Source organism: Ciconia boyciana, chromosome 8, assembly GCF_034638445.1.
Source record: "Ciconia boyciana chromosome 8, ASM3463844v1, whole genome shotgun sequence".
NCBI lineage: Eukaryota > Metazoa > Chordata > Aves > Ciconiiformes > Ciconiidae > Ciconia > Ciconia boyciana.
In genome coordinates this window covers 53,314,729-53,332,169 of record NC_132941.1, presented here as the reverse complement: position 1 = coordinate 53,332,169, position 17,441 = coordinate 53,314,729, and the positions used below count along the sequence as shown (strand labels likewise).

Genomic DNA, 17,441 nt, shown 5'->3' with positions numbered 1-17,441 from the left:
TGTCAGAAAAGTCTGATTTGAGAATCAGTTTGAATCCTTTCTGCAGCAGGTCTAGCAATTTGAACATAGTGGCATAAGGTTAAAGACCTGTCTTCTTTTCCTGTCTTTGGACTGACTTGTAGAGTGACTTCAGGGAGGTTGCTTGTCCTTCTGTGACTAGTTTCTGCATCTGTGAAATGGTGACAGCAGCACTTTCCTGTTCTGCAAACACTTTTTGTATAATACCAGATTGCTTGTCTCCCTTTCTGTGCCAGAGGTGAGAAGCTTGTGCAGGTCAGAATGGCCTTGCTTTGGCCTGTTTCTCTTTGGGTAGCACAATTAAGTAGGCATGGTGAGGACACATTTTTGAAAGGAAGGCACCTGGCAGTGCAGAGTGAAGTCCGGGCAGTGCTTCTGCTTGTGCTCTGGGAAATAAGCACATATTGGTGTCAAAGAAGCCAGGACAGGTTGTGGGCAGAGCAGAATTTGGTTCCTTTGGCTTTGGTTGGGCATCTAACCTGCTTCCCTGGCATTAGCACCATTTCAGTGAGTCTAAAAACTGAGCAGATTTGGAAGCATGATTTGGTTGATTTGATTCTGACTGTGTTGGTTTTGGTGGAATAACTGGAAAGGAACAGCTTTTAAAGCAGAATGAGAAGGTCAGATTCCTAGGCTGTGGGGTAAAAGAGAGATAAGGGGCCATTTTTGAACCAGTTCTATTAGTCCCAGGACAGTGGCACCTGAAAGGCTTGATTAGGAGGAAGGGGCACCCTAAGAGACATTTGATATGATGGGAGCCACGGCATTTGCTTTTAACAGTCAGTGACATGGTTCGGAGGCATCTACTGAGTCTCAGAGTATTCGTGATCAAAGGGTTCCACTGACATTAAATATTCTTAATCTCAGCACCTGCTGGTGTCTCTTTCTCCTAATGGAGTGTCTCACAGCAAGAGCTTTATTAATAGAGGGAGGAGAGAGCTGAAAGGGTGTGCTTTCATGAAAGGATGTGTGAGAGTGTAACAGCATTCTGACTTGAAAACTGGAAGGACATTGTGGAGGAATAAAAGAATCTGAAATGCGCCTGCTTTCATTTTTCCATTAAAATTTGTCTTTGTGGCTATTCCCCTCCCCTTTGAAAAATGTCTGTGATAAATTTATTCCCATCGCACACAATACCTAACTTCTAAAATAATAAGAGGGGTTTGAATGTCCCATCTCAGACTGGCTTAGCATCCTTGCCAGTGCGCTGCACTGTAGTCAAATGGAACAGGGGGCACCCTGCAGTGTCAGGCTTATGTGGAAAGCACAGATCTAAGCACGCCTGGCAAAGCTGGGCAGCTATTACTGTCCTGCTTTTCAGTGCTATACTGAGAGGAAGCAGTGTGCACAAGCATGACAGTGCTAGACCTCTCCTGGTTCCTAGTGCCATTAAGGTCTGCAAGTTCCCTGTTTTTGTGGGTGCCACAAGCGCACTACAACCCCTGAGCTTATGTTAAAGCAGCCATAGGGTTGCCCTGTCTTATGCTGCCTGCACTGTTTGAGAGTGATCCCACTTCACAAGTTCCTGCTTGTTGCTCAGAGATAATTGCAGGTGGCTTCTCTGATTCAACAGCGCTATTGCTTTGCCACCGACATAGCCCACAGCTATGTCTTTGTGAATCCAGATAGGAGCTGGTGAAATGAGTCAGTCCTGGCAGATAATGGAAATCCAGCTCAGTCAGCCTGCTGGAGCCTGGGCTGGCTTTAGCATTCATGTGGTAAACACACATGCAACATAGATCAAAATGCACCATGTGCTGGGGCTGGGCTGTGGCATGTGTGGCTCCAAAGATGTGGTTTAACCTCTTGTTTTTTTTTTTTTTGATTGGTATCAGAGCAAGATATTCCCCTTTCTCAAGGGAAGGTAAAGATGCAGAGCATGCATTCACTCCATGGTGGTGCTGGCCTCTTCCAGCATCCATAACCAGCACTGTTCTCCAATAGCAGAAAGGAAGTGGAGTTCTGGGGCTACAAAGCAGTAGGAAAGCAGTTTCCAAATATAAAGCTGTGTTCCCTGCCAAAAACACTGGCAAAGCCAACAGTGCTGACATCTAGACAACAGCTTCCAGCATCTGTTTTTAGGGAAGGAGCTTGCAAGATGCTTCCACTGTTGATGCAATAAGGAAGAGTAGCAGAGATATTGCCTTTCCTTGGAGTGAATGACCAGGAACCCTTCCATTGTAGGGGACTGTCATCCTTCTGGAGGAGGAACTCTTGTAACACATATAGCTCCGGTCTTGCATATGCCTTGGAATCAGCACCCTGGATAATCCCTTGGAAATCCCCAGTGTTAGCAAGCACTGTTAGGGTTGGGTAGTATCCTGCCGCCCAGGTTGTGTAAGGACTTGGATGTGGCCTCAGGAGCCCCATTTACAGGGCTGCTTAGCCAGGCTCAGGGTCTGAGTTGCAGAGAGTGAGGTCTGTGGGCACTGTGGGTGTTCTCTGCAAAGTTCAGCTGAGTCTGTGATAGGAGGCTAAAGTGGCTTGACTGACAGTGTGCCTTCTACACTCAAGTTGTTCCTGTCCAGCTCTGGGAATAGTGGGAGCTGCTCAAAGACAGAACTGAATCTGAACTTCAGATATTCCTGCAGATTCTCTGCTGCATCCTGCCTTGTGTCATTATTTATGCACGGGCAGTACAAGCGTAACATCAAGGGGACTACCTGGTAGACACTTTGCAGTAGGGTAAGTGGAATCATGAGGATCAAACTCAAATGGTAGCTGAATTGGAGGGCATGGTCTTGGGTTCTGCCTCAAGCTGAGCTCTAAAACTTGGAAGAAATTTTGCCCAAAGCTTTTTTTTAGACTCAGCCTGTTAAGTGTGTAGTTTCTGGTACAGCTGGGCTTTCAGTTTTAAGGAGGAGTCTTCAAATGCAGTGGAGAGTTTTGGCCTATTATCACCTTGTGCGTGAATTAAAATCTCTTCCTTCTCATTGTTTGCGGCTGCACAAGATGAAATGTTATCTTAGAGAGACTAGGAGTGAGCAACTGTATATTTCCTTCTGACAGAAGTGTTTTCTCTTCTAGCTGATGTTTCTTTTCCACAATCGCAACGTTTCTTTGTGGTATTCCTGCCTTGGCAGACAGTCATACCTCTGCTAGAGATTGTAATTTTGACTAGAGAGGGATCCAAGTCATGAAGAAGAGTATACAGAGCATTCACAGCAGTGATTCTAATACCGTGTAGACTGACTTGAGCTGGCATTAAATTAGATCAGATTCCAAAGCCGCAGCCAGGGCCTCCAAACTGTCTCTGCTCTGCCTGTAAAGCAAGATAAAGCACTTTCTACCTTACGTTCCTTGCTGCCGAAAATAGCTAGTTTAAAGGTACCTCCAGTGTTTTTCTGCTTCACTAAAGTCAGTGCTGTGGCTTTAGCATCAATGTACCCTGAGAATGCACAGTATTACTGTCAACAGTGCAACAGTATCTCTGCTTAGGATTTTCTGGCAGTACTGGCATGGTGTAGGTAGCTTACTCCTGCAACTGCCTGCATTTCTGATCCTCTGCTGTTGAGTCCTGCCCAGAGCAGATGTGTGGGAGTGGCATTTGGATCCTGTGGTTCAGATCAAGCCTTTATAGGAGCACAACTGGAGACCACAGTGTAGTGCCACAAAGTCTGGATATAAATCCAGGTCAAAACTTCTCCAGCACTGAGTGGATTTGGTTCAATTGCCCCTATCTCCCCTGTTGGCTTTACAAGCCCTCCTGCTGTTTCAGCTCTGCTGCATTGTGCAGCATCCAGTTTTGTAGGCAAGTGGTGCTGGTCTATTAGTAATACTCACATGGCTCTGGAAAGGCACTGTAAACTCCCTGGCATAGTTGTCTTCCAGACAGTCTAGTCCCCAGCTGAAGGGATAAAAGTGGTGGGACTTGTGGGGAGCTGTTGTCACCTCCTACTATTCACAGAGCTCTGAGTGCAGTCTCTCTGCTTTCCTTGCAGGTGGCAATGGTATGGATTCTGTAACAAAGAAAACGAGGCAAGATGGATCAGAAGTTACTGAAAGACGTAAGGAGATCTTTTTTTTTTTTATGTCACACACCAAAAATCCCAGAAGCAGATGCCCAGTTTTGTAAGGGATTGAATGCTGACCAGAGGTCCAGAACTAAATTCTGCACCTGTCCCTGGTCTCTCTATTGAAGTCAGAATAAGGAATAGAATGGGCCAAGATCAGACATTTAGAGACACGTAGCATGACCTGATTGTTTAACCACAGATGATTGCCCTGTGGTAACATTTCTAGTCAGTAGTGCAGACATTTGGATTCTCCTCCTACCTCTGATATCAATGCCCTGTGTGGCCTAGAAAATGTTCTTTAGATATCTTTTTTGGCTGTGTGTAAAACAGAGGATGAGTTTCCTGCTGGCATTATGGGAATTAGCTAGTAGGAAGCTAGTAAGGGGTCTGACCATAGGCTTTGCTGTTACAGCAATGGCTGTGGTTCAGAAGTGCCCAGAAATAATAATGCTTCCATGTTTTACAGGGATCTGGTAAAGAAAAAAAGTCTTTCATGGCAGTGATGTTCTTAGTTACTGTAGAGTTAGAAAGGCCTGCAAACAAACACACAGCATTGTGTGCTAATGAGACTGCAGCCCACAGGCAGTGTGGTCTTAAGGGACTTTTCTTTAAATGAGTCGATCTTCTTTGAATAAGTCATGCTCTTCCATGGAAATGAAGTAGAACATTGATCTTGTTTGGCTATATTAACATGCCATTATTTCTGCACCCTTTTCTTTCCTCAGTTATTACAGAGACTGTAACCACAAGACTGACATCCTTACCACCCAGTAAGTAATTGTCAGTCATTACATTACTTCTGCTCAGTGTTCTGTGCCCCTCCATGCTATTTAACTGCATTATTTCCATAAATCCCTGGCTGCAGCAGGTCTCAGTGTGGAAAGACTTGCACCCAAAGAGAAGCTATTTTCAGAAATGCCTCTCCCAAAATACTTGTTAGGGGAGAGAAGGAGCAGTATGTGGGGAGCCATCTAGGTATTGTCAGAAACAAAGCCGCACAGTCCACTAAGACTGGTAGACCAGACTCTCCAAGGGCTTAAGCCCAGATATAGGGTCTCCAGTGGTGACTGTCCCTTGGGGACATGGGTCAAAAGTGATGGGTCTGCAGCCTCCACTGCTGGGGCTGCAGTGTATTCTCCTATCATCTTACCCAATTGACAATGAGTGAATCTTTTTGGGTAATATCAGATGTCACGGGTGATTTCTACCTCTGTAGGGAAGTACAAGTACCAAGTAGGGAAGAATCCTCCATGCTCTTTATACCACTGTATTCTTGATTAGCTTGCTGCAGCTGGGTTGGAAAGGAATTGCACTATTGTCTCATTTATGATGAGGGTTAACAGGAGTATCCTTCAGTCCATGTATGGAGCAAAACTTCAATACAAACCTGCTGGGCCTGCAGTGTGAATGCTTATCTGCTCTGCCAAGACACTTCTCTGCAGTTCTGGTATCTTGCCAGACATGAAGCTATACTTGTAATTGAGCATGAGGACAGTCTTGCAGTGTCCCTGCTCTTCTCATTTTTTACCCTGAGAGAATGTCTCATTTTGTGCTCATCTCTTCCAGAAGGAGGGAGCAGCAGTGGACTCAAAACATCATCCCACACTGGAGGGAGCGGAGTGGAAAAGAGGTCTTACACCCATGGCAGCAGCTATGTGACTTCAAGTAAGGAATGAAGACATTGCACAGTGAGGAAAAAGAGGGCAAAGGCAGGATAAATGGTCTGAGGAGAGATTCAGGGCAGGGAAGTAGGATGAGCCAGAAGTAAGGAAAACAGGGTTTATGAAAGTGGAAGTGGCAAATACTCAAAGCAAAGGTATTCCTTCCCTAAAGTTGGGTGTAAGGATGGGTGAGTAAATGGCAAATTTCCCATTTTCCACAGGGAAAACTTGATTTCAGGAAAACAACAAAAAATGCCTTTCTCACTGTTGTTAAGAAGTCATTCAGAAACCAAATTTCCCTTCTTTCAGGAATTCCAAATCACAATCTTTCTGACCATTTTTGTTCAAAAGACAGTTTTGATTAATGTTTTTGTTGATCTTGCTGAGGATAGAATACTGTTAATGAATTTCCTAGAAAATATTTTCTTGTGTGTGTGTGTCCATGGCTTTAGCACTTTGAACAGTCTGCCAGATTTTCTGGACATGCTGAATCAGTATGTGCTATCTACTCCATAAAAACAGGGTTCTTCTCTAACAGCATTCTTTGCCCAGCTGTTAGATTGTCATAGCAAAGGTTTCTGAAGAATAAGCTTCCTAGCCAGGTTTCTGGCACACCCTTCTCTCTGTCCCCAGTGGGACAGACTGTGTAACTATCCTTGTAGAAAACATCCTCCATGCTCCAAAAGAGCTAACAAACCAAGGGGAGTGAAGTGCAGTTTGGAAGCTCAAAAGGAGAATTAGCCATACCCAATAGATCTGACAGACACCTTCATACCAATTAAAGGCCATAATGTGGAATCACTTTGCCTCAAGGCAGATGTGAAGTAACTCCACTGAAGACATCAGTCTAATTGTCTGGACTGGCACCCGTCTGAGAACTGAATCCAGCCCTGCAAACTCAGACAACTCTGCAGGATTGCCGTCTTCCTTGTTATTTCTTTTCAGTGTGTGGAGGAAGCAAAAAGAATCTGAACTTCAGAGATAATGAGTTCTTGAAGTTCCACAGAGCATTTTCTAATCTCTGCTTTCCCACTCTGCTTGCAGAATGCCTCCAGCAAAGGCCTACTTGACACAGTAGTTCTTTCTGCTGAATTAAGTGGAAAAATTACAGAACAAAATAGGTCTTTGTAGAGGGGAAAGTTGGCAAGAAAACACTGTTGAGATCACAAGGGTACACTCTTTTTGCAGTGATGGGTAAAAAATATCTAGTCTGATCCTGCTGATCAGTGTGGGTATGTTGCACTTTAACACAGGGCTCCCTCCCTTTTTGCTGCACTCTGATCATACTCCAGCGTTAGATTTCATACAAGAGTATGAACACATTAGATATGGCTGCCCGTTCTTTCTCCACAGCACTGATGTGAATTACGAAGGGAAATTCTTTCCTCTGTCTAAATATAACAGCCATTAATACCCTCCAGGCTGCCTTGGGCCTGACACACACCTCAATCACTTCTCCAGGAAATGGACTGACTAAGGCATGACCAAGTGAGAGTGTGGATAGCTGCTTTGGAATGGAAGTGGACTCATCTCTGCTTTCCCTTATCTCATGAACTGCATCCTTCAGCACTCTGAGTTTGGCTTAACAATATCCCAGTTTTTGTGGTCTGTGTCATATAACACTTGAGTTCACAGGTGATCTGTATCCAAAGCAAAACCCAGCACCATCCAGAGCCAGATTTATTCCTGCTCAGGGGAGACGGCTCATTCATGCCCCTAGGCCAAAACCTGCTGTCATATATATCATTGACAAGATTTGTTTTGAAACCACAAAGATAACCAATACTCCTCCCTGCCAGAATGCTGAGGACAGTCAAAGTTAGACCCAAATGTTGTTCTTGCCCATCTCTAGTTTTGAGGCACCAATGCAAATTTGTCCAGCTCAGAAGACAGTAGCATAAAGCACCCAGGGCATCCAGGGTGTACATCCAGGGCATATCTTCAATTTGCTGAGGGCATTTTGTTTTACCTGTAGGTGGAAGTGGTAGACTGAATTCAGCATCATCATCTTCTGGATATAGACAAACCCAGTCTCCCAGCTCTACTCTCACCAAATCACCTGGCTCAACATTTGAAAGAAAAACCTATGTCAACCGCCATGCAACATATGAAGGTATCACAGAACATGCCATAGAAAGGAGGCAATGTGTAGTGTGCACTCTGAGGTCACATTAATGCAGGATTGTCCCAAATAGCACAAGAATCCCATTGTGGTTTTGCTAGGTAATAAGCCTTCAGGGACACATTTTAATGATTAAGTCCTATTTATAGTAATGCTCATTCCTAGAAGGAGTTGTGCCATATTTTTGCTGAAAGACATTAGCAGCTCTTTCATGTAATCCTGAATAGCTTTTTTTTAAATTGAAATGTTTGTTACCCACTGGGATTCAACAGTTACCAGGAAGACATGTTTTGAAACCTTTTAATGATCTTGTACAAAGTATGAATGAACACCTTTCTGTTCTTTTCAGGGAGCTCCAGTGCCAACTCTTCTCCTGAGTTCCCCAGAAAAGAGTTTGGTATGTTCTTTTTAGAGCTGTCCCTCTGAACATTAGGGCAAGGTCACGTGAGTTGGTGACTACGGTGGCTTTTTGCACATTGCTGTGTCTTGCTCTACCTATGCTGCCTCTGTATTGGGCAGCCATTGCAGCTCCGTGACTTTGGAGGAGTTATTTGGCATTTACATTAACAGCTGACAGCAGGGTCTCTAGCTGATACATATTCAAACAGAGGGTGCATACTGTATATCTGCTACCATCAACTGCTTTTGTGTTGCTCCCCATATGGCATAGGACATGGACAGGAGAACATAGACATGGGATGCTTCATAACATTTCCTCCCCCCCCCCCCGCCATAGCTGGGAGAACAGCTCCAAGCAAGAAAGCCCAGACTCTTAGGATTTTGAGCCATTGCTGGATATACTTTTCCAGTAGCTCTTTTCTAGGCTTCAACATGTTTAGATTGAAAGATGAGCTGTCTATCAAATGATATATTTACACTGAACATTGTCAGCAGGTATGAGCTTGCCCTGTCCAAATTCTGAGCTGCCAATTTTACTCAGTGCAGATAGTGAAACAATATGATCAGGCCGTCTTTCTGGCTCAGAGAGGAGGCAGGGTTTCACAGTGTCCAACCTTGGTTGGTGGGGTAAACAGGCCTATTAGCTTCCTTTTGGCCTGTTGAAATGGGAGATCACCATCTACGAACAACATTTATGCACAGAAAAAGAAACAGGAGTTGGTCCAGAAATGCTAAAGGTGCTACTTATTCTTTAAGATACCTTATGGTCTAAAGGGGGCCTGGTAGAAACTCTAAGGGTTCAATTCCCCCAGCTGTGCCCCAGTAAGTAAAGAAGGTTACTGTCTGAATCTGAGCACTCTGAGCAAGATCCATGTGTTCATTTTCAGAGATGTCACAGGCAGTAAAACCTAATACTGTTTTTCTCTCATTGCTATTCACAGCATCTGCCTCCACAAGAGGGAGAAGCCAAAGTCGAGGTGAGTGATACTGTTCTTTTAGAAGCCTCCTTTGTTTTCTTCAGTATGATTCAGGGTGTGTTAAATGGACCTATTCCTTAGCTGGAATCAACCAGTTTAAGTGTACAGCAGTCAGTTGAGATACGTGGATTTACACCACCACAGATGTGAACCATTTATCTGTAAGCAATTGCTTAAACAAGCTCGGTGTAAAAATTGACCCTAGTGAAGGTCATGTTTGCTACCATAAACTCAGTCCAACCATGCTCTGTGACCCGCCTCTGACATATTTACAATAATTGTATTTGCGTTCCTCCTACTGTGATCTATCTTACAAACCATAAGGCCATACCCTGAAATGATCTCATGCTGGTAGTAAGGAGATGGTGAGGAAATTATGGACTTGCTGTGGTCTGTTTAGCCAGATCACTGTAAAGCTCTGCATTGTTTAAATCATTCAGCTCTTCTAATAATTTATTAACAGCGTTGGGGAAAGCAGGATTATATTTCTCTGTAAGAGTGTAATATCTGTTCCCAGTTGCTTGAAGAGGAAACTATAATGTCACTTTATCCAAGTTAATTTTAGCAGTGGATATAAATCAAAGTGTGCTCTTGCACACTCCTCCTGGAGAGTGTCACAGTTACCAATTATTCTATCTCAGATCTTCACAGTCTCCTCTAACACACTACATACCTAAGCTCCCAGCAGAACTAGGCCATACATAATAAAACAGACACCAGAGAATCAGCTCCAGCTTCTCATATTACTTCAGAAAATAATTTCAATCCATCAGCTTCTCCACAGGATTGCCAAAACTAGTATTTCTTTTATAGTGCATGCACTGCCAGATTTCATCTTGAGGACCACGTATCACATGTCCTGGCTGGCCAGTTTGCTTGTGGGTAGGAAGCTTAAAGGCTTGCCCCAACGAAATCACATTAACTCTATAGTCTTTTGTGCTGGACAGTAAAAGCCAGTAATAAAATACCTGGTGAGAATGTTGGCTTAAAACTGTCCTGGTTACATTCAGTGAGCCAAAAGAGAAGTCAGCAGGTTGTAAGCGACTAAATTGTACAGCCCATTGTTGAGATGACAGTGTGAATTTTATGCAAGAAGTAGTAGGGAATTTGTGTATTTAGTAAGCTTCTTTTGGCTCTCTAGGTTTTTGTCCAGAAGGACAATAATAATAATAATGATAGTGATGAGTGGGAATATCAATGTGATTGAGGACTGCATAATTAGGCCTTCTATGTCTGGCAGTAACAATGCTATTGACTTCAACAGAGGCCCTCAATGAGTAAAATATAGCTCTCTGGAATTAAAAGTAGCAAAATGTGACCCCAAAGCAAAAAGTTACCCAAACCAATTTACAACCAATTCACATGGTCCATGAGTGCTGCTCAGATCAAGCAGCAAGACAGTAAGATGGAACATAGACAGCAAGAAGGAAGGAATTCACTTCAGCCTAAAGATTCATTCCCAGCCCAGGGCACAAATGCATCTCACTCCATATTCATGATCTGTTTTTTCTCTTCCCAGAGAGTGAAATACGAGTCCGACTGCAGAGCGCATCTCCCTCTGGCAGATGTAAGTGCCATGGCTTATATTCCAGGGGGATCAGGTATAAGATAGAGGGTGTTGCTGCTCTATGTCTGTCTGCAGTGTCTCTGGGACCCAGTCTTAATGATGATAGATAGCATGTCATTCTTTTTTTCCTGTTAAGAACATTCATTTGTCTCCCCTTTCTGAACAAGGCAGCATGCTGTGGGTTAGATGGTGGTCTTGCAAGGATGTAGTTGTACTTAGTCCCAGAAATGAGGCCCTGAAGCTTTGTTATTAAGTAAGTGGCACCCCCAGAAGGCACCCCCAGAAAGTACAACTTCATAGACACAGGTAAATTCCACTGAATGTTTTAGCCAGGGCAAGATTACAGATCAATGAAACAATGGCTTTTGAGTGAGTCTGGACACTTGTTTTTCCTGCCAGGGACAGAGTTGGATGATGTGAAACGTTTGCTGAAAGGAAGTCGATCAGCCAGCTGCAGCCCTACTCGATCGCCGTCAAATACACTCCCGATACCAAAAAAGGCTGTGGTGGAGACAAAGATGGTTACTGAGAGCTCTCAGTCAGGTACTTGGCAGAGGACGGTTAGCAATACTGGAGCCATTCCAAACATTATTTGCCATAAAAATACCCAGTCACTAAGAACATCCGAGTAAGAATACATGGTGTCTGTCCCAGACAGTCGTGGAAATACAGAAAAAGAGTTAGAAAGCTGGAGGGCTGTCCAGATGTTGCCCTAACAAGAGCCATCTTGGGTAGCTTTCTAGTGACTTGTCTAATTTCCATAAAAATAAGCTAGTTCCTGCTGTCACCAGCTTTAATTCGGAGGTGCTTCTGGCAGAGACAAGAGCTCTAAGCAAACATGTCTTAGAGCGATTTGATCTCTTCTCTCCAAACAAGATGGAGATAGCACTGAAGACAACACTTGAGTCAGTGTTTGATTTATTGGCCACACCACATGGTCCAGAGATCACTAGAACCTGATAATAATAGAAGTGGTATTTAAAATACTATAACCAGCTTTTATTACTTATAAGCCTCACTACAGTGCTTGAGGCAGTGGCATTCACATTCACTCCACTGTCCTCCACCAGTATCTAAGAACAAGCAATACCTTTTTTCTTGTGTATGGCTCAAATCCTGTCTAAAACTGGCAATTTTAGTCCAATACACTAGTGAACCAGTCAGAGCCACATGTGGGAAGCAAAAGTCATACATCCCATGGCCCAGGATGATTTATTAACAGAATGGCAGACTGAAGTGTTTTATTCTGATATCATAGCATTTACAAGCAATGAGATCTCTTCAAGGCATTTTGTGAATGATCGTGCTATCAGGTCAATCTTTATTTCATTGGTTAAAATTCAGGTGGGCTGCAATCAGCTGGCATTTGAGATCAGTTATACCATGTTAACCTGGAATCATCATGTTGACTCCACAAGGGTAATTGAAATTTAAGGCAGGTGAAGTCATTTGCCATGTAAACCTGCAGTGCATGCTAAGCCATAAGCCTGGTCTCATTGAAAACCACTTCTGTTTGTTTGGTGTTTTTACAGTGTCGGGGACATATGATACAACCATACTGAATGCCGCCCTCCCTTCATACATGTGGTCCTCCACTCTGCCTGCTGGGTCTTCCCTTGGAGGATACCATAACAGCTCTTCCTTGATCAATGCTATGTCTCACTCTACAGGATCAGGTATGCTCCTTGGACCATCCAGGCTTGAAGGATGTAACTGCATACTGAAACTGGGTCAACAGCAGTGCTTTTTTTTGCACAGCAAGAAGAACTAAAATGATGGAAGAATCGAGATGGCAGGGGATATGCTTGAATTTTCTCTGGTTTTCTGTAACTTGATGCTCTCTGCTTCTGCACTGACTGTATTTGAAAATCCTTCTTTGTGAGGACCTATTGTCCTGACTGCCTGATCTGTCCCTAAACTTTGATGATAGCTTTATCAATTATGTCAGGCTCACATTCCCTATCAAAACTAGTTTTAGACTCTAGTTAACATTGGATTATCCTGGCCTCTTGTAAGAAAGACTGGGGCTCACCCTTCAGTCCTCATACACTAAAGATGTAATCATTAAGTGTTGAGTGTGCTTATACCTTGTAAGGCCCACTTCTAAATGCCAGAGATGCTGCATTTCCCAGCTGCAGAGAAAAAACACAGGAAGCTTTATGATAGCATACTATTAAAAGCTTTTCTTTCTCACACTGTCTCATGATTGCAACTTATCTGATGTAGGATTTTCTCCCCTTTGTCAGTTCAGTAAAAGAGTGGTTTGGTGTCACAATTTTCAAGATTTTTCCTCTGCACAATGCAATTATTGTGTGTTTTCACTAACTGCATTTCCAAGTGACTCTGACTCTTAATTTCTGTGACTGTGCCACTGACCTTCGGGTGCTGGATTTCTGATTCCAGAGAAGTAATAACATTTAACTTCCTCTTTTTGCAGTTTTTGGTGTTCCAAATAACCTGGCTCCCAGCAATCATACTCTGAACGCAGGCCTGAGCACTTCCTCTACAGGTCAGATTTTTCTCTTCTTCCCTTCACACTTTCACAGCACCACAGTGCTGGAAGACATGTACAATGAAATAATACCTATATCACTCTGTTTCTCTTCTGTTCCTCATCTCAGTGTCAGCAGCTTGTCTGCACACCCCAATTATTCTTTGGTTATGGCGGATTTATTCTGAGTCAGCCCTGTATAGCTGGTGTTAGCTCCTGACTATCTGGGAGGCAGGGAAAACTAGAGATTTTCCAAGGAGAAAAATTTGTCTTTTGAAAGACACCTGTTAGGCCAGCCTGTTTCTTCCCTAGAACCCTTCCCTAGGGTAATGCCTTAAAAAATAAATTCAGGTGTCCTAATCCATAAAGATCCACTGCTCCTGTCAGTTTTCCCTGTAATTTCCCTTTTCTTCACCTGGCTCATGACTTGTGGCAGACTCTCTTTAATGTCACTAAACCACTTCTCTTCCTTTCACAGTCACACACAGTATGTCTACAGAGCCCAGTGCTATCATGCAGGGTCTCTGACTGGGCCTGCAGAGAGAGCAGGGTGTATGAGAGCAGTCTGTACACTGCACTAATATTGCCATACTGATTGTGGCACCAAAGGTGCCACCTTCCAAGCCGTTTGCTTCTCTCTGGACAGTACTTTGGCACATACTGTGTGCAGTTGTCTCATTAAATTTCCCTTAGTTGGACCAAGCCAGTTTTCTGAATTTACGTTTTTCCCAAGTGCCTCACCTGCAGAAATGTCCATGCAGCCATGAGAGTGGCCTCGCAATCTAACGTGAGATAATGTTTTAAAATGGTCACCATTATTGTCCTGGGCCAGCAATAACTTATACAGCAAAATGATCTAAGGAATAAAACATTTTTGTAAGGAAGATCTTTGAACAGGAATGCTTAGGCCTGTGATGCCTCCAGCTAGCTGGCGAAATTTCTTGGGAGAGGTCATTATTATTATCATTGGGTTTGTGTTATTTTTAGCCAGAATACCACCTGCACTGCAGGACTTCTGTAACCCTCATTGCAATGTTTTTCTTTGCAGTGTTTGGAGTTCAAAACAACCTGTCTCCAAGCTCTTCAACCCTGACCCAGAATGCTACTGCAGCCTCCGCAGGTCAGCAACAATTTAAGCCTGGAGAAAGTGTGAGGGTCACCAATGTGTGCTGCCTTCTCCCACCTTTTCTGTAGTGACTAGAAAGTTCGTATTGACAGAGGCTCCTTCATTACCATCTTCTTGTGTGAAGCAGTGTGGTATGAGGGGACATTGAGGAATGTTTCCTCTGCTTTGCATGTGCAGGAACAGCTCCTAGTGCCTATGTAAGCACTAGAGATTTGCTTGCTGGGGAAGCCCTTGCTTGTTTAAGTTGTCCAGGTACCCTGAATGAGAAAAGATTTTTTAAATGGTGTGCAGCCCAAGGTTGGTGCGTGTAGGTACCTTGTTATCCTTCATCTCTTTCATTCTCGAATTCCTTCATTGCAGCATATGGGATGAAGAACACTTCTCAGAGCAACACCATGGCAAGTACTGGTGTGTCTGCCTCAGCAGGTGAGTGTATCATTCACGGTTGTTTATGCATGGCCTTGTACAAGCATATCATGATAAAAACAAGTTAGAGATTCATCCAGCTGAGTGATAGTAACACCTGGCTCCTTAGGAGCATGACTTGTCACTAGCCAAGTCTCCCACCAGTACCTTTTTGAAAAGAAAGCAAATGAGCCAGAAGCTAAGAACGAGCAAATGAGCTGGTCTGATTCAGATCTCCCCCACTTTGTGGTAACTCAGATGATTTAATTGCAGCTATTTCTGCTCAACAGGCAGGTAACTGGATAGAAGATCACATGTGTGAAATTGTGCTTCATTTGAAGCCAAAACATTTGCAAGGTTGCTCTTAAACATCATTTTGCAGTACTACCAGCCTCAACCACTCAAAAATTGAGGAATTGACTTATACATGATCAGATTATTTTTTTTTTAATGAGAGAAATTGAGGTCTTTCTACTGGCCTTTCATTCTTGAACAGTTAGGATTCATCTTTTCCAGCTTTTTTCTGCAACTCTGAGAGCTATAAATTAGTCTTTTATTTTTGTGAAAGGGAAGCCAGATTTCATTTGTAATCCAAGGGCTCACAAAGATGAGGCTTAAAAATAGATGTAATTACCACAGAAGTTATGATAACATTTCTAATGCAGGTTTACTCCAGGTTTGTGCTAGAATAATGGAATAATACCATTCTGGTTATCTTGATTTTCAATGTTGTGTCAATTTGTGTGCAAATTCAGGTTTGTACATCATTCCAGGCATACTTGATACTGCCTAATGGCAGAAGGGTGACCACACCAATGTTTTTGAGCCTTGTTTGGCCTGTGCCCAACCTCAGTAAGCTATAGTTCAATGCCTCATAACCACACTTGGCTCCCAAGGATATGGAGTGCTTCGTGCTTGACAGAGCAGGCCTGCTAAAGGTGCTCCTCAGCTTGAGATGTGCTGGCTCTGATGCCCCTGGAATGTCTCTCTCAGACTGAGTTTCTGTGATTCTATAGTAAGCGTGTTTGTGAAGCAAAGAGGTCATTGAGCAAATCATTTCTATATGTGATTGAATTCCAGATGCTCTCCATTTCTGGTAGCAGTTGTTCCCCTGCTACTGAAATACACATTTCAAAAGAAATCTAATGACTTGCACAGCTCTCTCCTTAGCTTCAGTGACCAGTGTGTCTCTTACTGGGTGTTTATAGTAGTGGCAACCCCAGTCACACTGGGACTAACCTACTTTAATGAACAGAAGTGTTGCAGCTTGTAGTTATGACTCATTGACCCACTCCTCTTTCCCATCCTTTACCAACATTCCAGGGGGAACTGTTCTGAGCTCCCAGGGAGATGACATTCTGCGCAAAGACTGCAAGTTCCTGCTGCTGGAGAAGGAGAACGCCCCAGCAAAGAAGGAGATGGAGCTCTTGATCATGACAAAGGACAGTGGCAAAGTCTTTAGTGCCTCTACCACTGGGCTTAATGGAGGTAACTTCTCTTTTTTGGGACATGTGGGTATGCTGAAGGCAGAGAAATGGAGACTGATCATAGAGGGGGTTCAGAGTTCAGGTTGCTGCACCTGATTCAAACCCCTGCAAGCCAAACAAGAAGCTCTGGCAGGCAGTTAGCCTTTAACCATGCCAGCTGCAATCTAGGTCTAGCTTTTGCATTTGAAGCTCCAGAGTGTGCCTTGGAACATTTCACAAAGCTCAGGAGCTTTGGAAGCAAAAACTAGATCTAGTTTAAACAGGCAGAGCTATTGTGGATTCCTAGTAAAAAACATGCCTTTTGCCAATGAAAGAAAATAGGCCTGGTTGAACTTCTGGTGTAATGTTTTTAATTATATTTGGTTCCTGTTGAGGATCCTTTGTAGAAGACACCTTGAAGAAAGAGAAGCAGGGATTTTCCTCCTCTTATGCTACAGATACTGGCCTAAAATCAGATGCAAATGGTAAGAGTTTGCCCCTGTGGCAATGCAATAGAATTTTTTTATTCTGCCTCCATTACTACCTCCCCATTGCAAGCCCATGCTCTAAGTTTGATCATGCGTAGAAAGACTGTTAAAATCTCTTTTACTGCTGTTAAAACAGGAGGACTGAAATCTGTGCCGACAAGGGACAAAGCAACTTACGCAGGCAAGTGATGCAATTCCAGCTTTCATTGGAGGGAGCACCAAAGCACAGTGTACAAAAAAGCAATCGTTCTTGAGTGATGTGAGTGATCTCTGTGCAATGACATCAGAGGGAAGGCATGTTCAGGAGGCTACTCTGGCTGTAATGAGCAGAGCACACACCAGACAAATTGGTACCAGTGATTTGATTGTGGATGAATGGGCAGTTGGGGTATTTTTTTTATTTTTTTTATTGCTGGAGAAAATCAGGTAGCTGACAGTACAGCTGCATCCTGCTACCAGGACAGATTTATGGAGAGAGGAGGGCTCAGACAGACTATGCTGGCTATTGCTGTCATTTATGGCTCAAAACTATACAAAAAATTGACCCCAAGGGGACCACATTTTTCAGCTGTTATATTAAAAAGTACTGAGTGTTGTCCCCTGTTGGAATTCCCATTGGGAATGCTGTTCCCAGCTTCTACAGGGACTAGAATTACACCCACTGTGTGCAGAGTGGGGTGTAAAGATTTTTCTCCATAGCCCTTT

The 17,441-nt window shown here is 43.5% G+C and overlaps 1 protein-coding gene across 1 annotated transcript in view; it reads left to right on the top strand.

Moving 5' to 3' along the window:
- COL17A1 (collagen type XVII alpha 1 chain) overlaps positions 1-17,441 on the top strand; it is a 66,273-nt gene that overhangs the window by 24,932 nt on the left and 23,900 nt on the right. The window contains exons 2-16 of the mRNA XM_072870118.1: positions 3,960-4,025; positions 4,760-4,804; positions 5,601-5,699; positions 7,671-7,808; positions 8,167-8,214; positions 9,158-9,193; positions 10,713-10,760; positions 11,160-11,303; positions 12,293-12,436; positions 13,198-13,269; positions 14,300-14,371; positions 14,738-14,803; positions 16,106-16,270; positions 16,644-16,733; positions 16,873-16,917. Coding sequence (XP_072726219.1) covers positions 3,971-4,025; positions 4,760-4,804; positions 5,601-5,699; positions 7,671-7,808; positions 8,167-8,214; positions 9,158-9,193; positions 10,713-10,760; positions 11,160-11,303; positions 12,293-12,436; positions 13,198-13,269; positions 14,300-14,371; positions 14,738-14,803; positions 16,106-16,270; positions 16,644-16,733; positions 16,873-16,917 — 1,267 coding nt within the window. The 5' untranslated portion in view covers positions 3,960-3,970. The remainder of the gene's footprint in view (positions 1-3,959; positions 4,026-4,759; positions 4,805-5,600; positions 5,700-7,670; positions 7,809-8,166; positions 8,215-9,157; positions 9,194-10,712; positions 10,761-11,159; positions 11,304-12,292; positions 12,437-13,197; positions 13,270-14,299; positions 14,372-14,737; positions 14,804-16,105; positions 16,271-16,643; positions 16,734-16,872; positions 16,918-17,441) is intronic.